The 22,189-nt window shown below is 39.9% G+C and overlaps 1 protein-coding gene and 1 pseudogene across 1 annotated transcript in view; both read left to right on the top strand.

The window, feature by feature from the left end:
- Positions 1-237: 237 nt before the first annotated feature.
- Positions 238-1,226, top strand: LOC107528406 (large ribosomal subunit protein uL30 pseudogene; annotated as a pseudogene).
- A 4,231-nt stretch (positions 1,227-5,457) lies between these two features.
- Positions 5,458-22,189, top strand: part of CANX (calnexin) — a 33,535-nt gene continuing 16,803 nt past the window's right edge. Inside the window, exons 1-4 of the mRNA XM_016201502.2 lie at positions 5,458-5,560; positions 20,890-21,066; positions 21,343-21,416; positions 22,129-22,187. Of these exons, the coding sequence (XP_016056988.2) occupies positions 20,893-21,066; positions 21,343-21,416; positions 22,129-22,187 (307 nt within the window). The 5' untranslated portion in view covers positions 5,458-5,560; positions 20,890-20,892. The remainder of the gene's footprint in view (positions 5,561-20,889; positions 21,067-21,342; positions 21,417-22,128; positions 22,188-22,189) is intronic.

The following is a 22,189-nucleotide window of genomic DNA, read 5'->3' as shown; positions in this document are numbered from 1 at the left end:
CCATTTTTTTGTACATGAAATGTATGTTTAGCCATGCCTGCTTACCCCAAACATAGCACAACATGCTATGAGGTAACCAACTAGCCCTAAAATACCATGTGATCTTTTGTTCTCAGGGAGGCACTGCTCAGGGAACCATCCCCAGTGTACTCCTTGCTTGCTGCCTTGCAATACAGTTCCTACTAATAAAATCAACCTGAAGTGTTCTGTTTGGGGTAAGAGCAGGTTAGGTTGTTTCTAGGATTTGGGTACTACGCACAATGCTGCAATCCACACCATTATGTGTATTTTTAAACACAAGTACAGTATGTGGACATATTCCATTTATATATCTATCTACCTAGATATAGATACAAATATATTCTCGGGGTATAATTGCTGGGCCAAAGAATAGATACATTTTTAAATAGATAAAAATTATTTTGAAAACCATCTTGTAGATTAAAAGGTCCAAATACATTACATGAAATCTCCTACGCCTACATCTAATGAAATGACTAGTACTTTTAATGAAATACTCTAGTATTTCACAGTACCTTTTGAATTATCAAGAAAAGATCTCATGTGTTTTTCAAGCTGGAACCGTGGAAGGTGTAGAAGAAAAAGGCAAACCATTACAAAAAAGTGGAGGAATTTCACAGAGCTGAAGATCAAGTGCCTGAGAAAGAAGTTTGCTTAAAAGATTCTTTGAAAGGCAAGGAGGAAGCTTGTCTATAAGAAAGCTAAGCATCGTCACAAGGAATATAGGCAGATGGACAGAACTGAGATTAGGACCATGAGAATGGCAAGAAATGTGGGCATCTATTCAGGACCCAAAAGGGGATTCCTCATCAGGATCACAGGTTTCGACCGTGTGAGCCAAAAAGGCCTGAAAGATGTTTCAGCCTCCTTGCCTTCACTGGATCTTCAATGGCACCTTTGTTAAGCTCAACAAAGCTTCAGTTAACATGTTGGGGATTGTGGAACCATACACTACATGGGAGTACCCAAACCTGAAGTCAGAAATGGAGGATCTATAAGTGTGGTTACGGCAAAATCAACAAGAAGAAATTGCCCTGACAGATAACACTTGGATTGTTCTATCCTGTGGTAAATATGGCATCATCTGCATGGAGGATCTGGTTCATGAGATCCATCCTGTTGGAAACCCTTCACTTTCTTACGGCTTGCAAATTATCTTCTCCAGGAGGGCCAAGATCGACAGGCTTATTAGAAGGATGAACTGAGGAGTCTACCGTTACTATTTTTGTAATTTGGTCAGCTAATACACAGTGACTGCTTTCGTAGTTAAAAAGGAAAAAGAAAGGAAATCTTAGTCTTGTCCTCGGGTTTGTCTTCGGCTTCCTCCTTTGAAGAACATTATGCTTTAGCTGGAAAATCCCTAGCAGGATCTTTAGCAGGTTCTACAGTCCTGCTCTGTCTTGGGCTCAGACCCAGGATCCCCCAAACTGGAAGTCTCTCTTTTGGGGGGCTCTACACTTCACCTCCAGTCACCCAGGCTTACACTCTCAGTGCTGGCTTTGGTTCCTCTTTCCTTCCTCTGAGTCCAACAGACAATTCTTCAGAGTCGACATTTAATGCTTTTGTTTCCATATACCTGGCATTTCCTAAACCTGTCCGTTAATCAACTGCAAAAAGTGGCTTCTTAACCAGCCTTATAACTGCTAGTCTCTCCCTCTTTCAGACTGCTCTGGAATAATATTAAAATAATGCCTCATAAACATCTAAATCATGACCCCTATCTAAAATAGAAACTACCTCCCTACAGGCCCTGGCCAGAGAGCTCAGTTGATTAGAGCATTGCCTTAATATACCAAGATTGTGGTTTTAATCCCTGGTCAGGGCACATACAAGAATCAACCAATGTCTTGCTGGTGGAAATCATGTTCTTTCAGGGAGTCGCAAGGAAAGCATTCCAGGGATCCACATACAGGAGGTTGTGGCATGGTAAAATTTATTTGGAAATGGAACGCTGCCCCCAGGTTCCCAATGTCTCCTCTACATCCGTCCTGCCTTGGAAAAAGCCTAGCCTTATCTTCATCAAGCCCAGAACAAAGACCAATGTTCAGAGAATCTGTGCCACATTAAAGCTTAGTCCTTTGGGGCCCTCATGATCTGCAGGAGGCCCCAGGCAGGTGCTAGACCTGCAGGGCCGCTATGAAATGCATGAACGCATGGGTGGGCCAGCACGTGTTAGAGACGGGGTGGGGGGAGGGGGGGAGGGGGAGGGGCGGGGAGGGAGGGAAAGAGAGGAAGAGAGCTTCTTTATTAAATTGGGATTATATTATTTTGTGTTTGGGAAGCACGAGGCTCTTCTTCAAACCAACCAATCAACTTCCCAATCATTCCTGGGTTGGATCCTCCTCCTAACCAATCCATTTCCTAGATCTTTGGGGTTCTGCGTTTCCCAGGCTAGACACTCCCCCTTACGGCGGCCATTTTTGTTCCTACCCTGCACGCCTCAAATTGCAAGTACCTCCCCTTGCACCATCTTGGCTTCTACTGGGCAAGTGCCCAGCAGAGGAATTTCCCCTTCTATTTAGTCCGTCCCTCCATAGTCTGGGGCAGGATGGACCAGTTGTATTCCGGGGAGACTGAGAAGCCGGTCCTTCCTCCAGACGGGGGCATGAATCCCTTTGGTGGGACGATCCTGTTATCCCCTGGAGAGCCCATGAACGCGGCAACTTCCCAGCAAAGCAGGCCCAGTGTCTGATTGAGCTTCCCAGCAAAGCAGGCCCAGTGTCTGATTCAGCTTCCCAGCCCATCAGGATCCTTCTTTTATTCATATGTAGGTACCTATGCTAACAAATGAATGCATAATAAGTGGAACAACAAATTGGTGTTTTCTCTCTCCTCTCAAGTCAGTAATAAAAAATAAACGATCTCCCTACAAACACCTTCACTAAACCTGCAAGACCTGCTCCTAACCCAACTCTGGAGCTGACCATCACTTTCACAAACACCTTTCTCCAGCCCAAACACTCCCATACATGGTGTCCCTAAACACACTGATACCCATTCTCCTGCCTTTGCATATACTGTCCCTCATCTAAAGAAGCCTCCCTCCAACTCTCCATCTATAGAAATACTGCATCTCCTACCAGGTACAGCTCAAGTTTTACCTCTTTCTCTGTCCATTCTAGATGAAAGCTGTTCCTCCCAATTCAAAATCCCATTAAATTCTGTTGAGTACTACCGTATTTTAGCATATACATTTTGCTCACATACACAGTTCCTGTAACTACATTTTAAGCTCATGGTTTGGAACGTGTGGCATCCAGAATATTATTGTGCCTTGAATATTCACTTCCCCAGGAAACAGGAAAGCAAAATTCCCTTACACAATTTGTAGGGCCGAGAGTTGGAAGATACTGAACTCACACAAACAACAAACTGACTCCTTTAGGTGGCAGAAGGGAATAAAGCTCGTCCTGGGATAGGTGATCCATCTATTGACTCCAGTTTTTTCCATCCTAGTATTGTTGGAGAAATTAGGGCGTCCAATTTCCCTGACACCAGTGGGCGTGGGGTGGCTCTTGCAGTATCTTCAGAAAAACAATTTTCTAAGATTCACATGGGTGAATGAATGTTTTTTATTGGTGTGGAGCACCATTCCTCAGGTCCCAAAGTCCTATGCCCCTTAACCAGTGCTGAAAGAAGGGGAACTGTGGTTTCAGCAAAGCCAAAAAGAGGGCAGTGTCCACAGCTTCCTTTCCGTGTCCCAGCTGGGTCAGTCAGTATCAGTTAAGTAAAGTCCATTGTGTGGATCCCACATGGCTGTTGGCCATGAGGTGCAGCGGAGCTTGCCCCCTGCAACAGAAGTCCCAAGAGGACCAGAGGCAAAGAGAGGCAAAAAGTAAAAACCAAGACAGCGCTGCTGCTCCTTTGTTTAAAAGTTTAAATATCCAGGTTTCCAGCCCTTGCAGTGGCCACGCCTATTCTGGCCACTAGTTTGTCTCTGGGTGTGACCAGCAGACAGGAAGGCACCTTCCCACTCACCCATACCGTACTGTGCATGCCTCTAAACTGCCTTTGTCCAGTCCCTTCCCCCATCGATCAGCAGGGAACAGACTTGGAGAGTGTTAAATTAGCAAAGTTGTATAAATGGCATTTCTATATTATCTAGTCTTCCCTTCATTCCTTTCCAATAATAATCAGATTATTACAATGGTATCACTAGGAATCACCTTTTGGGTATACAAACAAATGGAAGACAGAGCAGGACCTATAAAGGTCTAGGAAAACCTTAGGCTACTTCCATTTTCCGAGATTCTCAGCATACTGAAAACTAAAGACGTGCTAAAAATGGGTTTAAAAATAGTGGTGTGTTTCTTTTCCCATTGCACCACCCTTTTCTCTCAATCCTGTCCTCTGTGTGTGTCTGTGACCTCATGTCTAATCTTACTTCAGTATACATCACAAATTTAAAGTTGAAGAAACCTTGGATTATAGTATTTCTTCTTTTTAATTGAATTTATTGGGCGTGATATTGGTTAAAACCACATAGGTTTCAGGGGTACAATTCTATAATGCATCATCTGTATATGTATTGTGTTCTGATTACAGTATTTTGTTGTTTTGTGACTCTCACCCAAGGATATTTTTTCCCCTTTGCTTTTCAGCGAGTGGAAGAGAGAAAAAGAGAGAAATATCTGTGTGAAAAAGACACATGGGGGGGGGCGGGGATTGAGCCTGAAAGAAAGGTACCTGCCCTTGGCCCAAACCCAACCTGGGACCCCCCAGTCTGAGGGCCAACGCTCTAGCCGGCTAGGGCAGGATTATAGTATTTTGGACTCTAGTTTACTGGCAGCTGCAGGCTGCTAGGCCCAACAGGAACAGTGTCGCGTGGTTACACAGGGCTGTGCAGGCGACTCCAGGCCTGGTGCCCTTACCGGTTCCGCCAGCACGCCGTCGGGGTCTTGCACACGCCGCAAGGGGAACTGGCCCTTCCCGATGGCACGCCTGCCCTCCCACCGCGTCTACCGCCTGCCATTTGCCCTCTCAGCGAAGAAAACTGGGGCTAGGGCCGGAGTCCAAAAACCGACGGGTAGACGCCACAGGGGTTGAGAGGAAGCGCCACACAGCCTGCCCATTAAAATACCAGGGCTTCGGGGCGCGGTACCGCCTGCAGGCGGGCCCGCCCCAGAGCGCGCGCCCACGGTCCCCAATCAGCTGTGGCCCGCCCCCTCCCCTCCCACCCAACCAACAGCTACTTCCTGCCGCACTCCCAGCCAATCCTCACACTCCACGAAGAATAGCCCTAGGGGGCGTATGGGAAGGTGATTAGAGCGACGGCCATACTGACCAACCGCATTTCGGAGCTGGCGCTGGGGGACGGGACTTTGCTCTGACTCCGGCTACTCAGGAGCGAGGGGCGGATGCAGGGCCGGACATAGTGCGACTGGGCTGGCTCGCGCGGTCGCAGCGGCAACCTAGGCCTCTTGGTTCTGTGGCACGTGACAGTCGGGCCTCCTCTGCCGCTCTCTCCACTGCAGCGCAGGGTCAGGTGTGCGGGCGGGAGGAGGCGCGGGCGCCGCCGGCGGTCGCTGGGAGGCTTGAGGTGAGACGAGAGGCCTGCGTGTGTCTTCGGGTCGATGAGGACCCCAGGGGCCTGGGTGCGTAGCGCGGGGGCCGAGGTGCCGAGCGGAGCTGACGGGTCGGGCTGGGTTTCGAGGGCCCAGGCCCCTGCCCACGCGCGGGTCGTCAGGGGCGAGGCCTGAACCTGGGCCGGCTCCGTTGGGAGAGCCCAGCCCAGGTAGCGCCGTTGGGGTCGGGAGGCGTGGCGGGTGCTCTAGAGCCTCCCTTAATCTCAGGGAAAGCCAGTTTCTGTCTGTGGCTTTGCTTCTAGAGCTTTCTCAGGCCTTTTGCTGGCTGCTTGGGAAGCCGAGAGGTGGCCTGGAGTAACCGGGTAAAGGTCTGCAGTGGAATCGGGCCTGGTCGCTACCTCTAGTAGTGGGGAAAGGTGATAATCATACTAAAAGAATGTTTAGGATTAGTGTTACAGGTTCAGGATTTGAAAATAGAACCGCAAAGCAGAGACTGGAACCTAGCACTCTAAAGAGGATGGAGAATGTGCTAGAACATGCAGTGATTGAAAAACTTCAGTCTTAACATTTTCACCTATTCGGAGGTGGGGAGTAATCCAGTCGGAAATTCACCAGACATTAAAAGCAGGAAAGCACTCAGAAGCTCACTGTGGGCAGGTCGTTTTACAGTGGAGGAACAGGCCCAAAGCTATAAAATGACTGACCCAAGGTCATGCAGTTAATTTTATGATCACGTTGGGATTGTAGTGGAAGCCTAGGCAGTTTTGGTATTAAGGTTAAGTTTTGGTTAAGGCCCCGGTTCAAGTCCTTCATCGGTCATTTGTTGCTGTATGAATGTGGGCAATTTACTTAAGTTTTATACTCCAATTCTCCCCAAATAAGGGGTATAATAATACCTGATGGAGCTGTTAGAATGAAATTGTATATAAAATAGGACAGTAACCCGGCCGGGCGTGGCTCAGCGGTTGAGCGTTGACCTAGGATCCAGGAGATCGAGCTTGGATTCCTGGTCAGGGCACATGCCCGGGTTGCGGGCTGCAGCCGATCAGTGACTCTCATCATTGATGTTTCTATTTCTCTCCCTCTCTCTCTGAAATCAATAAAGACATATTTAACAAAAAAACTCCCCAAACCTATAAAATAGGACAGCAGAGTCTGATACATATTAATTGCACAATAAATAGTGATTGCAATAAATTATAGTCTGAATGCTGTTGGTCCACTACACTGTCAGCCTACTCTTAGAGTTGGTTAAGTCTTGTTTCCCAGGACCTGGTGAATTGAACTGCTGGGCATGACACAAGTGTATGCTGGTTGAGGGAAGTTAAACTGAGCTGAATATTAAAAGGTTGGGAGGACAAAGGTGACTCACAGCTAAGTCACTTTATGTCTGACTTAGGAAACGGAACATTTTGCTTGATTTTTTTAATAAGAGTTTTTTTCTTAGAGGGAAAATTGTATTATCTTTAAAATCATTCTGTATCTTAGTCTTTTTTTCAGCAGTATTTGAGGATCATGAATAGAATCACTGCCATGTTGTACATTTGCTATAATTATACTTAGAGCAGAGGTAAAGAACTATGTGGGAGTTCTGTGCACCAGCCAGGGTGCAGAAGCAGACAAGCCAGGTAACTAGATCATGAGAAGTGTAGGGTGAACTGTATTGGAGTGAATGTGTCCTGCAACAAACAGATTCTCTGATCTATCTGAAAGTGGGTGTCAGTATCTCTCCACACCATACTGTCTTAACTCAACAGTTTCAACTAGCATATTATCTTGCAAGGGCCATGAGGGGTAAACGTTTTCACTGAAGTCGTTACTGCAGTTTTGGCAATCAGGCTATTGCATCCTTTTAGTTACAGAGTTCACTTTGCCCTGTAAATAGCTTAAGGGGATGAAGTGACAGTTGGTAAGCATCAGTGCAGGCTCGAGAGACTTGAATTTCAGGCTGAGCGTGGGGAACTAGCTTATGAACCACCTTGGTTTCCCCATCTTTAAAATGGAAATAAGAAGTTGCTTGTATACCTTACCTAGCGGGCTGTTAGAAGGGACAAATAGGATGGTGAACTACTTTGAATAGTGTAATGAACTGTGCAAACAGAATTGGTAGCTCATAACAGCTAGGAAATAATAAAAGTGCATGAACATAGTTGTAACCTATATAGTTTACTGTAGAACTTTGTCAGAAAGGTGCTGGTTGAATGCTTTGCTAACTGCAATGCTTTGTTAACTGCAACATATGTACTTTTTTTAATCCTCACTCGAGGATGTTTATTGATTTTGGGGGGGAGTGACAAGCATGGTTGCCTCTCCTACATACCTCAACCAGGAACCTGAATAGAGCCCACAACTTTTGGTGTACTGGATGATGTTCCAACCAACTGAGCCACACTGGCCAGGGTGCAACATATGTACTTTCATTTCTTATCTATTTGTTTATTAATAATATATATTAATATATTGTTGATTTCAGAGAGGGAGATAGAAACATCAGTAATGAGAGCTGCTTCCTGCACATGCACCCCCCCCTCCCCCCCTCAGGCTTGAGCCTGCAACTCAGGCATGTGCCTGACTGGGAATCTAACTGAGATCTCCTGGATCATAGGTCGATGCTCAGCTTCTGAGCCACGCCTGCTAGGCCAACATAAGTACTTTTAAATTAGGCTTAACTGTGAGCTGTGAAAATTATTTGGAGGGGTTTTTTTTTCTTTAAAGAATTTAGACAATCCTCAGCAATATATTTTGAGTATTCATAATATAAACCTATGTTTATAGCAAAAAAGAATGTGCTATGAAAAAATAGACTCTAATGTTTTAGTCAATGAAAAACAATTCAAAACTGTAAAGGCAATATGGATCTATTTTTAAATGAGTAAGCATTTACAATAAAGACCACTGTGAATTTTATACCTTTTTTCCACCTTTAAGTGCTTTTTTTTACTAGATGAACATGTAGTAAAATAAGAAGGTACAAAAAGTATTCATAAAAGCAAAATGGTTTATCTGTGACTACTTCCTTTCCAATTTGAGACGTTTCTGATTTGCTTTAAAACTCCAGAGTTTTAGAACCACTAAAGCTTGAATGGCGGCACTGGGCGACAGCTAGTAATAGAACTCACTGCTGATGTTGAGCATATACTGTAAGCCAGGCACAGTCATAAACACTTAGCATGTGTTTTGTACAACAGCCCTAAGAAGTAGATCATGATGTTATTCTCATTTTAGAGATGAAACAGGCCCTGAGCTAGGTAATTCACCCAGTATGCCAAGTTATTAAATAGCTGATGAAGGATTATGGTGTCTCTTTGAGTTCCTGCTCATAACACTACCATATATGTCTAACTGTGACCTTGGACAAGTTCGTGTAACTTCTCTTAGTCTTAAATTCCTTCTGTGTCAAATGGGAATAATAGAGCACCCTGGGGTTCCTTGTGATGATTAAGTTAAACAACCTAATGTATCAAAGCCCAATAAGACTTAAAATTAAAAAAGATGAATGGGCAGCCTCCATGAAAGACTGCCTTAGCTTTTATTGCACACTGCCTTTTTAAAAATCAACTTTTTTTTAAAAAACAACCAATAACATTAGCTAGGTAATTTCTTCTATTCCTCTTTTTTAATTTCTCATAGATTAAAGGAATTAGAGTTGGAGTTTACTATCTTTTTTTTTTAATAGATCTTTATTGATTTCAGACAGAGGAATGGAGAGGGAGAGAGAGAGAGAAACATCAATGATGAGAGAGTCATTGATTGGCTGCCTCAAGCCCGCAATCCAGGCATGTGCCCTGACTGGGAATTGAACCCCGATCGCCTCGATCCTAGGTCGATGCTCAACTGCTGAGCCACGCCTGGCCAGACACTAACTACTTTTAAGAGACTTAAGTCCCATAAAGAAAAGCCTAGAACCAAATGGCTTCACTGGTGAATTTCACTAAATATTAACGGAAGAATTAACACCAATACTTCACAAACTCTTCCAAACAAATAGGAGAGAACACTTTTCAACTCATTTTATGAAGCCCTTATTACCGAAACCAGACAAATAGCATACAAGAAAAGAAAAACATAGACCCATGTATCTTATGAAAGCAGATGCAAAAATACTCAATGCTAGCCAACAGAATCCAGCAACAGAAAAAGGATTTATTCACCATGACCAACTGGGATTTTTCCCATGAATTCAAGGTTGGTTCAACATACAATAATTAATGTCATATACCACATTAATAAAGGGCAGAAACCACGTGATCATCTCAATAGACACAGTTAAACAAAATTGAAAACCCTTCATGATAGAAACACTCAACAACCAGGAATAGAAAGGAACTTTCTCAAACTGGTTAAGAGACAATAAAATAATCCCTGGGATTTCTGATCCTCTTTTTTTAACTTGTTGATTAAAGGAGTTAGAGTTGATATTTCCTAATTTATTTTAAGAAACGAAGTTTCACGAAGAAAAGCCCAGAACCAAATGGCTTCACTTGTGATTCTACCAAATACTTAGGGAAGAAAACACGAATTCTTCCCAAAAATAGAAAAGGGGAGAGCACTTCCCCATTTTATGAGGCAAAGTATTACCCTAATACCAAAGCCAGACAGATACTTTACAAGAAAAGAAAACCATAGACCAACATCTCAAAAAAATAGATATAGAAGTAGACAACTTGAAAAGATAAAGTATAAAAATTTAAATTTAATAAACTTAAAAATAATTTGAGCCTCCATTTTTTTTTTTTAAAGATCTTTCTTTAATAGAATTATGATTTTTCAAATAGGTCGCTTCAGTAAGGGACCCTTATTGAGGATAAAGTTTCTGCCTTTGTCTGCCTTTGAAGGGTTGCAAATTTAATATTTCTTTAGTGTTTGCCCATTCCTAAAGTTGATCTAAATTGTTGTCTGAAATTGTTTGCTAAAATTTGATGTGGAATGTATTTGTTTCTGTTAAATAGAATATTTTGTGTTCAAAGTCTCATGCACATCAATCATTAAATGTGTATAGTAAAATAATATGGATTTTTTTAGAAAGTATGCTGAGAACAGAATTATCATTAACCGAAAATAAATTAAATTTTGGAGAATTCATAAAGTAATTGGTGATAGCAGAGAAAAAAAAATCATGGATAAACATGGACATTTCCATATCCAAATGTTAAAATTGTATATGCAAAATTGCAAGGAACAGTTAACGAAGAAATCATATAAAGTTTATCTTGTTATGTAAAATCATTCGCCTTTATTGAAATACTTTGTAGGAGTAGGCAGGCATATTAGACCTTTTGGTCCCATATGAGAATTGAAAATATATTCACTGTGGTTGTACTTTGTGGTTGCACTTTGTGTATTTGGGTATACCTATAAAGTACTGGACTCTGATGAACTTTGTATTATCTTTTTATATTTTCACAGCAAGCCTTTGAGTTAGACAGCTATAACATGGGGACAAAAGACTCCTAGAAGTTTAGTAAACTGAGCAAGGCTAGAAAGGAGCAAGAGAGTCTGGAACCCAGGTTTCTCTGATGGGACAGGTTATACCACCACACACACTGTATTGCCATGTGTATGAAGAATTAATTTTCTGAATCACTAGTTTTAAAATAGGAAACTTCCATCTCTCATATTCAAGGTAAATTCACTCTTTTAAGAGTTAAGAGTGGATTGAAATATTAAAAGTGAGTAGATGAGATGCTCTTGAAGAATCCTCCTGACCCTGAGATTTTGAGAGCTGGGCTTTTTGCTCTGTCCTTGGGAAATTGGGAAGCAAGTCAGAAAGTGTTTATATAATGTATTTTATAAATGTGCGTGTATTTGGCTCCTGTTTTCTTGGTTTTGTGTATATTTGTCCATGTGATCCCAGAGGGTAGAGATTCTCTGATTTGGATATAGGTAGATAATTATATTTGATTACTAAAAACAAAGCCATAAATAACTGAAAGAAGAGGAGAAAGACTTTACCTCATCAAATTCAAATTTATAATCCGTTTATATTTCTGAGTTTTGCTTTGTAGTTTTGTGCTTTAATCCTCACCTGAGGATATTTTTTCCATTGTTTTTTTTTTTAGAGAGAGAGAAAAACATCGATGTGAGAAAGAGACATCGATTGGTTGCCTCTTGCATGTACCCGACTGGGATGGAGCCTGCAACCTAGGTACATGCCCTTGACAGGGAATCCAACCCCATGGGCTGACTCTCTAACCACTGAGCCACACCGGCCAGGGCTGTAGTTTTGTGCTTTAGAGGACCAGGTCAGTTTAAAGCTGGTGTCTAGACAACTTTGAGCAAGTTTAAAGAACCATCTTCAGTGATTCAGTAATACTTTTTTAAGCTGTTAATTTTGAAATAATCACAGACCCACAAGAAGTTGCAAAAATATTACAGAGACGTCCCTGTAACCATCACCCAGCTTCCCCCAAAGGTAGCATCTTACGTAACTATAGTACAGTAGCAAAAGCGGAAACTTGATATTGGTACAATCTGCAGATCTTAACTCAGATTTTACCAGGTCTCACATGCCCTTGTGTGTACATAGTTCTGTGCAGCTTTATCTATGTTAGTAATTCATTTCTCAGATTTTTACTTTTTTGGCATTGTTTTTTATAGAAGGAAGTTACTAGCAAGTCTTAGGTACTACCAAACCTACATGCATTGTTTTGCAAGTTCATAAAAGATAGATTATAATGTGAGTTTATTTTTATATTGGTGAAAAAACTCAAAAAAACCTTGATTTATAGAACTAAGAGTATATTCATAAAGTTTGAAAACATGGGCAAATATGCACACTGTCATCACGGTCACCTTTAATCTATAAAAAAAAAAGTTTTTGTTTCTAGACTTTATGTATATGCTATGTAGGTTGAGCTCATGAAGGTTAGAAACCAATTTTTAAGAAAATGATATCTAGTTGGCATTCATGACATTGAATTGAACTGTCAGCAAACATTAATTTAGTGTCTAAAACATGCCAGGCTCTCTGATGAGGCATCAGATGCTTTTTCTCCTTTGTTTTTGTTTTGATTTGTTTAAATATGTTTTTATTGATTTTAGAGGGAGAGGTAGGGAGAGGGAGAAAAAGAGAGAAACATTGATCTGCTACCTTCTTGGCCCCCCAACTGGAGATCGAGCCTGAAATCTGGGCATGTGCCCTGATCAGGAATCAAACCGTGACCTGTTGGCACATGGTATGACACTCAACCAGTTGATCCACACTGGCCAGGCTCTCCTTTTACTCCTTTGTAACACAGAATTCTCACAGTTCAAACTTGTGACTACCAGAAAACAGTCTTGAACTCTGACACTCAGCTTTTATCAAAAGCCCAATTGAGAGATTTATGGATGAGTATTTGAAGGATACGCAGACTACTGTTCATTTCTCTAGAACTTAGATAGTGTAAGTTTTATTTTTAGGGCAAGTTCTAGATCAGTTGCAATCGGAACTTGGACCATCTAGTGTTGACCCCATAGAATTGGTTTTATTAACTTAGTCTTTGCTTACATCAGTGATATCATAAGGCAGTCACAGAAAACACATTTGCATATAACTTAAGGGTGTTTTTGAGAAAAGTTGCCCACATCAGTAGACTCATAGATGTTAAAAGATTTTCATGTTTGTGGTGTGTTTTTTTAAACATGTTACAAAGGTTTGTTTTTTTAATTTTAGAAGAGTTTTAAATTTACAGAAAAATTGTGAAGATAATACACAGAATTCCCCTATACTCCCTTAACATTCAGTTTCTCCTGTTAACATCTCACATCATGATCCATTTCTTACAATTAATGAACCAATATTGAAACATTATTATTAACTAATGTCCATGTTTCATTAAAATATAATTAATTTTTAAAATTAAATTTATTGGGATAACATTGGTTAATAACATCATTTTCAGGTGTACAAGATTATAATTTGACATCTGTGTAACTCTGTTGCATACTTGGTTTTGATTTTTAATTGCTGGCTCTCCTAGAGGCCCATGCCTGTAGTACAGTAATTTGTGATTTTACCAAGACAGAAATTTAGTGAGACAGTTATATAGCATTGAGTCACCTAGTTATGAGTTATACATCCACCCAGCATTTGCAACGTAGCTCAAAGGGACTCTGCTGTAGAGTTTAAAGTAATAATCTTGCAATGATAAAAATTAGAGAAAGAGAAAATGAAGTGCTTAAAGAAAATAATAAAGATAAAATAATAAAATAAATAAAAGTAAGGGGGAAACTGTGCTATAGCATTCAGAATGCAAGAAACCTTACCCTTAGAGGAGCTAATATATTTTAGTTAGCATGAACTGTGAAGTAGAAGACATAGGAAATGTGGCAAATGTTTCTTACTGCAGGAAAGTGCTGTTCAGTTTAAAGGTATATTTCCTATTGATAATTTTAGAAACTGGGTGACAACAGAGAGGTATGCTCTCTGCTTATGATTCTGTAAATGTAAAGACAAATGAAGACTTAAAAATGGACAAACTTATGAAATCCTCTTAAAACATAAATAATTTTAGAGCAGTTTTAAATGTATAGAAAAATTATAAAGATAGTACAGAGGATTCCCATATAATCCACAACCAGTTTCCCCTATTATTAACTTATTAGTATAGTACATTTATTATAATTAATGAACCAATATTGATACATAATTATTAACTAACGTCCATATTTAATTCAGATTTCCTTTGTTTTTACCCACTGTCCTTTTTCTGTTCCAAGGATCCACATTACATTTAGTCATGTCTCCTTAGGCTCCCCTTGGCTGCAGCAGGTTTTTAGGCTTTCCTTGTTTTTGATGACTGACATTTTTGAGGACGACTGGTCAGGTTATTTTGTAGAATATTCCTCTGTTGGGACTTGCTGATGTTTTTCTCATGATTAGACTGGGGATATAGATTTTTGGGAGGAAGACCACAGAGGTCAAAGTACTGTTTTCATCACATCAAGGGCACATACTATCAACATGACCTATCACTGTTGATGTTCACCTTGATCCTGGCTGGGGTGTGTTTGCCAGGTTTCTCTACTATAAAGTTTCTGGGTTTTTTCTCCTTTCCACACTGTCTGTCCTGTTTGGAAGGAAGTCACTATGTGTAGTTCACATAGTGACAAATGAAGGAGAGGGGACTTATGCTTCCTGAGATAGAGTATTTACATACATTACTTGTAATATTTCTGCATGGGAAGTTTGTCTCTCCTCTCCCCTTTATTTATTCTGTCATCATTTGTATCGGTATAGATTCATGGGAATTTATTTTATACTTTGGGGCATAATCTAATACCACTTATTTTGTTGCTTCTGTTCCAGCTTTGGCCTTTGGGAGATCTTTCTTGTGTTCCTTTCAGACAACCCCATTATTGTGGGGTTTTTTCGTTTTGTTTTTTTGTTATCTTTTTTTAACACTTCTTTCCTTTCTCATACTACAAAGTGCTCTGGGCTCGTTTTGTGTATTTTCTGCTCTAATACTAGCATCAGTCATTTCTTCAAAGAGCTGTTTCTTTTTGTTGGAAATGATACTAGAAACCAAGATTTGGTACTAGGTGTATTTATTGCTACTGGTGTGTAGTTTCTTCTAGGCCCTCTCAGCTGACAGAACAAGGAAATATATGTGTGTAGATTAAGTGGTATTTATGCACATGTCTGTAAATGTTTCTGTATGTGATCTCTATATTAAGCTAAACATAAGATCATGCTGATGTCTCCCAACTCCTACCCATTACCATGTGGATTATTCTGACCTCTTTTACAGTGGCTCCCACCATCCACCATTCCTTTACTTCATTATTCAGCTCCAATATACATGTGTAGCGGCATCCAAATTGTTAATCTGCACACCTGTGAGAAACAATTTACCAACTAAGAAAAGTGCTTTTTGTACAGGCTAGTTTTATAGACTGTACTCACTTCCAGAGTGACTTTGCTCAGTCTCTTTTCCCTTCACCTTCTTGATCGAAGTTGTTTCACATATATATATAATACATTAGATTGTTTCGTTACGCCCTGCATGCTATCCTTGGATCACTCGACCTAGATGATTTATAAAATTTTTCATACATTAAGATTTGCTCTTTGTGCTGTAAAGTTTTATGGGTTTTAACAAATGCATAGTGTCATGTATCCATAATTACATATAGCATACAGAATAGTTTCACTGTTTACCTATTCAACAACCCCCCAAACCTTTAGCAACCACTAATTTTCTTTACTTTATGTAGAGTTTGCCTTTTTCAGAATGTCATATAATTGGAATTATACAGCATGTTGCCTTTTCAGATGGGCTTTTTTCACTTAGCAATATGCATTTAAGATTCATCTCGGTCTTTTTATGGCTTGATAGCTCATTTCTTTTCATTGCTGAACAATATTCCATTGTGTGAGTGTTCTAGTTTATTTATTGGCCTATTGAAGAATGTTGGGTTTCTTCAAGTTTTGGGTATGGGTAAAGCTGCTATAAACATTTGCACACAGGATTTTGTGCATTTGTAAGCTTTCTTATCAGGTGGGTAAGTGCCTAGGATTGCGATTGCCAAATCATACGATATAAATCATAAACATAAATTGCCAACTTTATCTTCCAAAGTTGCTGTACTATTTTGCATTTTCACCAGCAATGAAATGAGAGTTTGTCTTGCTTTATATCCTTGCTGGTTTTGTTTGTTTGTTTTTAGCCATGTAACAGGTGTGTGGTGGTATATTGTTTTAATTTGCGATTATGTAATGGCAGGTAGTGTTGAGTATCTTATTCCGTGCTCATTTGCCGTCTGAATATCTTCTTTGGTGAGGTATCTGTTCATATCTTTTGCCCATTTTTTAATTGAGTGGTTTGTTTTTTTATTGTTGAGTATGAGTTCTTTGTGTAAACCAGTCTGTTATCAGATATGTATTTTATTTTGCAAATGTTTTCTCCTGGTCTGATTTGTCTTGTTTTTTCTTTTTCTTTTTTAATCCTCACCGGAGGATATTTTTTCCATTGCTTTTCAGAGAGAGTGGAGGGCGGGGAAGAGAGAGAGAAACATTGATGTGAGAGAGACACATCAATTGGTTGCCTGAACGGGGCCAAGCCTGCAACCCAGGTACACGCCCTTGGCCAGAATCGAACCCGGGACCCTTCAGTCTGCAGGCCAACACTAACCACTGGGCCAAACTGGCCAGGGCTGATTTGTCTTTTAATTCTTATGTGTCTTTCACAGCATTGAGATTTTTAATTTTAATAAAATCTAAGCCCGGCCAGGTGTGCCTCAGTGGTTGAGCGTCGACCTGGGATCCAGGCGATTGGGGTTCGATTCCCAGTCAGGACATATGCCCAGGTTGTGGGCTCGATCAATGACTCATCATTGATGTTTCTATCTCTCTCTCTCCCTCTCCTTTCCTCTCTCTGAAATCAGTAAAGATATGTTTAAAATAATAATAATAATAAAATCTAATACTTTTATGTATCTAGCTTTTGATGTTGTATTAAAAGCTCATTGTCAAACCCAAGATCAGCTAAATGTTGTGTTTTCTTCTAGTAAGCATAGTAGTGCAGTATCCTTTTTATATTCCTGCTCAATAAATGCTACCTTTTAAAAGGACTCTACTTGATATAAGGAGTGTGGGTAGGAGGACTGAAGTGAGGGGAGATTTTGTTTCTTGATAATGTCACATTTTTCAGTAACAAAGCAGAGAATCAGGTCATCTCAAAATATAGTCTTCAACTGTAAGTGTGGACAGGTCTCTAACAACACTTAGGACATTTAAGATGGTTTAATAGTGGCTCTTGGAACTAGACCTATTTACTGCAGGATTTTCTTGGGAGTTTTGGCAAATTCCAGTTACTAAAACAGCATATGTAAAGCCAGTAGTGGCTAAGGCTTACAAGTGCACATCTATGAGAACCAATTTGTCATGGTTTGGCAAAGATTCCTCATAGCTTAAACAACCCTTAGAATAATGTGAAAGTAACAGATGAGTATTTGCACACAGAAGTGTATTTCCTGAAGTTTGCTGGAGTCTTCCTATGTGTTCCTGACAGGGCCACCTGAATACTGTTTCCTTTCAAATGAGGCCATTCTGACTCCCCCAAGTGGATGTCTTCCCCCAGGTTCCTTGGTCCATCGACCTGCGCTAGGTTTTGTGCAGTTGCACCCTCCCTCACTAAACCCTGCCTGAAGCCCCTATTCCAGATCACTGTGGTTAGTGCTCTTCCTGACTAGTCTTCCTGCCCTTTATTTCTGGCACACCTCCTCAGTATTCAGCTACATAGTAACATTCAGTCTAGTGTGATAGTAATACAGGATTTGGAGTCTGACTCGCAGGTATTAGTTGTGATAATGAGTAAGGTATTTTAATTTCACTAAGTTCCTAGTATGGAAAATAAAATGAGAGTAATACCTCATGAGAGGCTTACATGAAACATGTGAAAGTGCTTTATAAACTGGAAAATAAAACACAAATGGGTTATTATAAATCCTAAGCAGTAGTTCTCAAAGTGTGATTCCTGAGCCAGCAGCCTCAGCATCCATCCCTGGAATTTGTTAGGAAGGTGAAACCCAGCCCAAACCCACCTGGGATGAGGCCCAGCATACTACTTTCCCATTTTTTGTGATACACTGCCCTACAATATTATACTTGAAAACCTAAGGACAACTGTCTTAATCTGCTCATGCTGCCGTAACAGAATACCAGATGTAACCATTGAGATTTAAACACTTGAGATTTATTTTCTCACAGTTCTGGAGGCTGGAAGTATAAGGTCAAGGTGTCGGCAGGGTGATTTTCTGGTGAGGATTTTGTCCGTGATTAGCAGAGAGCTGCCATCTCACTGTAGCCTCAGGTGGACTTGCTTCTGTGCACAAGCACTCCTCTTATGTGGACACCAGTCTTCCTGGATTAGGGCCCCACCTTTATGATCTCTTTTAAACTTAAAAATCCTACCTTCCTTGAAAATGCTCCCTTCAAATACATAGTAACATTGAATTTTAGGGAAACAAGATTCAGTCCATAATAACAATACATCAACAAATTAAGAATTATTGAGAAAATAATCAGTCCTACTTTTATTAAAGGTAAGTAGTTAGCCTACTAGACCATCTCTCTGATTAGCTTTTCTTTGAGCAACAGTGTTCCAGCTGCAGTACTTAGTCCTAATTAATCCATTAGTTTTGTGTTTTATTGAGTTACTACTGGTCTTACCACATTTTGTCTTACTTAAAAAGTTGTAACCATATATTGTTTTAGCTGTGTTTTAGGCTAATTTAGTTTTGTAGCTTATCCCTGGGAATTCAACCACCATTTTAAAAAATTATTTTTTAAATTATTGTTACTTTTAATCCTCACCAGAGGATATGTTTTATTGATTTTCTGAGAGAGAAATATATATATATATATATATTTTTTAAATATATCTTTATTGATTTCAGAGAAAGTAAGGTAGAGAGAGATAGAAACACCAATGATGAGAGAGTTATTGGCTGCAGCCCGCAACCCGGGCATGTGCCCTGACCCGGAATTGAACCCTGATCTCCTGGATCCTAGGTCAGTGCTCAACCTCTGGGCCACGCCCGGATGGGCGAGAGAGAGAAATAGTGATGTGAGAGAGAACCATCGATTGATTTGCCTCCTGTAGATGCCTCGACCAGGAACTAAACCCACAACCTTTTGGTGTATGGGTCAGCACTCCAACCTACTGAGGCACCTGGCCAGGGCTCCAACCACCGTTTATATAGCATTGTTCCTCTGAGAGAACCTGAAAGTTGTGTAGAGTTGATTTAGATAAAAGTGTTGACTATCTGTGTAGTTTTAGAGAACCCGTTGTAGTTGTAAATAAACAAAACCATATTGCTATGCAGTGTGTATCATTTTGACAGCAGAGATTAGAGGTTTTTCCAGTGAAGAAAAGATTACTGATATTTTTTTAAGTATATAAGAAACCATAGCAGAATGTTGACATTGAAAGTTTCTTCTAAAAACTAATACCAGTCCTAGGAAAGGTTATGGATGACTTTATTTAGCACTTTTATTTTCTGCACTGCTAAATGCTAAGTGTTTAGGAATCCAGTGAACTTTACCTTTTTCATTTTGTGAACGTAGTCCCAAGATACGTTAAATAAAAGAAATGCCACCAAATGATATATGAAAGTCTAGTCTAGTTTACTCACTTCAAAGGGTTAGTGTTTATAAGGAATTTGGCATTAAATTCAGCACTAGAATAATTTGATATACTTTTTTTTCCTGGACACTTATTTGGTCAAATGGCAGCCATGATTGTTAATTGGGGCCATTGGAGTTTATGAAAGAGCCCTTTATTTCAGTTCTTTCTTTGTTTTTGTTTTGGATTTTACCTGAGAAATAAAGGCCTCCATTGTAAACAGGAGACCAAAAGAATTAAGCTCAGTTTTTTTTCTTTTTTAAAAAATTATTGATTAGGTTGATTGATTGGTTAATTTGATGGGGTGGGGGGGAGATTTGTTGTTCTACTTATTTATGCATTCATTGGTTGATTCTTGTATTTGCCCTGACCTGGGATCAAACCCACAACTTTGGCATATCAGGACAACACTCTGACCAACCGAGCTACCTAACAAGGGCAGTTTTCTTATTTGCCATCTTAACCATTATTAAGTGTACAATTCAGTGGCTTTAGGTACATTCACATTATTGTGCACCCATTACCTCCATCTAGTTATAGAACTTTTTTATCTTGCAGAATTGAAACTCTGTACTACATACTGCCACATCTTTTTGTGCATCCATGTGGACCACCTTTTTATGTCTGGATCTGTGGTCCTTGGAAAGAGGACCACTGACAGTCTAATACAATACACAAGGCATGTACGTGTTTAGAAAATAAGAGATAAAAGTCGCTGGTCCTTGGTTCAATATTTTTTTGTTCTCTTCAAACACTAATTTAAAACTATATTTATATACACTTGATGATCTTTGAAGAACAGCAGCAGTGTCTATATTAAGTTTAATGGGTGGCTAGTTAGTTCCTTTGTTACCATTTCATTATAATGTTTTAATAGTACTAGTAAAATAATACAGGAAAGGGGCTTTTGTCATTTGTCAGGCTTTTTACAGATACAAGAGGTTAATTTGAAATTGTATTTGAACATTCTAGTTCTGTGAAGCCAACATGATTGACAATTGATTTTTTTGTTTGGTTTTTGTTTTTTAGGTCAATTGTTTATCTTTGAGCTTTATTTTGAAATTTTCTTGAAATTGAATCTTTTAAACTAACTAATTTTAGGACAACCCCTGACTCTCTCTGGGCTTACTTTATCTGTAAAATGAAATATTCATTATAAAGTTCCTTTTAGTTGTGTTTTGGAAGTGTTAAAAGGAGGCAATACATTTAACTTACTTTACTCTTGTTATATGTAGATCATGGGAGAGAAGTGGTTGCTGTGTGTGTTACTAGTCCTTGGAATTGCTGTCATTCGGGCTCATGAGGGCCATGACGATGATGTGATTGATATTGAGGATGACCTCGATGATGTCATTGAAGAGGTAGAAGACTCAAAAACGAAACCAGAGACCAGCACTCCTCAGTCTCCAAAGGTTTGAAGTGATCTTTGAATCTTTGTTTTACCTCTTTGAGATAATCAAATGGCTAAGGTAAATTTGGATACTTTTCAAAGGGAAAGCTAATCTGCTAAAATACTGATCTCTCTGGCAGCCTTTGTTATACCTTGCCAAAGATAAATTACATGAATTGAATTCAAGGGCCAGCTAGCAGAGTTTTGCTGTAATTGAAAGCAAACCAAGACAATAAATCCTACTAAGAAAGGAATGTTGAAAATTTCAATTCTTAATTTATTTTTATATTTGACGCAGGTCACCTACAAAGCTCCAGTTCCAACAGGGGAAGTGTATTTTGCTGATTCCTTTGACAGAGGAACTCTGTCTGGGTAAGTGTTTCTTAGGGGAAAGAATCTGAGGTAAACATGTAAATAGGGGAATAATGAATTCCTACTTATTTATTTATTTTCTTTTCCTTAACCGAGTATATGCTTTTAATTGACTTTAGAGAGAGAAAGGGGGAGAGAGAGACAGAGAGACATCTATGTGAGAGAAAAACATCAATCGGTTGCCTCTCCGGTGCGCACCCTGGCCTAGGATCAACTCCCAGCTGGGGTATGTGTCCTGATTGGGAATTGAACCCACCATCTTGGGACAATGCTCCAACCAACTGAGCTACCAGGCTAGGGCTAGTGGATTCCTTTTAGAATAGCATCTTACATATAGTGAAATGGCGATAGCTATTTTATATCCCTATTGTTCGTGCCCATTTAGGAAAATAGTCTCTTAGAACTGTGGTTCTCCCTTCCCTTTCTCTCTCCTCTTCCGCTCTATATTTTGTTCTTTGATTGAGGAAATTTTTTTTCTCTTGAGTTTTAAAGAAAGTGGAATTATTTCATGGATTTGGTACTTTTTCTTACAGGTTTGTGAATTGAGTACAATATATTATCACTACTTACGTGACAGATTTAAAAGTAGAATGGTTAAGTGGGCTAGATAGAAAGAGCTGGATAGATCCTGCTTTTATTAGTATTTACATTGTTTCTTTTCACAGGTCAACTATCATTTGGACCTTAATTTTGGGGTTTGTCTTAATTACAGGTGGATTTTATCCAAAGCCAAGAAAGATGATACTGATGATGAAATTGCCAAATATGATGGT

The sequence above is a fragment of the Miniopterus natalensis genome, chromosome 4 (genome assembly GCF_054644295.1).
Source record: "Miniopterus natalensis isolate mMinNat1 chromosome 4, mMinNat1.hap1, whole genome shotgun sequence".
NCBI lineage: Eukaryota > Metazoa > Chordata > Mammalia > Chiroptera > Miniopteridae > Miniopterus > Miniopterus natalensis.
The sequence above is the reverse complement of the archived record's forward strand: the minus strand, read 5'-3'. Positions and strand labels throughout refer to the sequence as shown.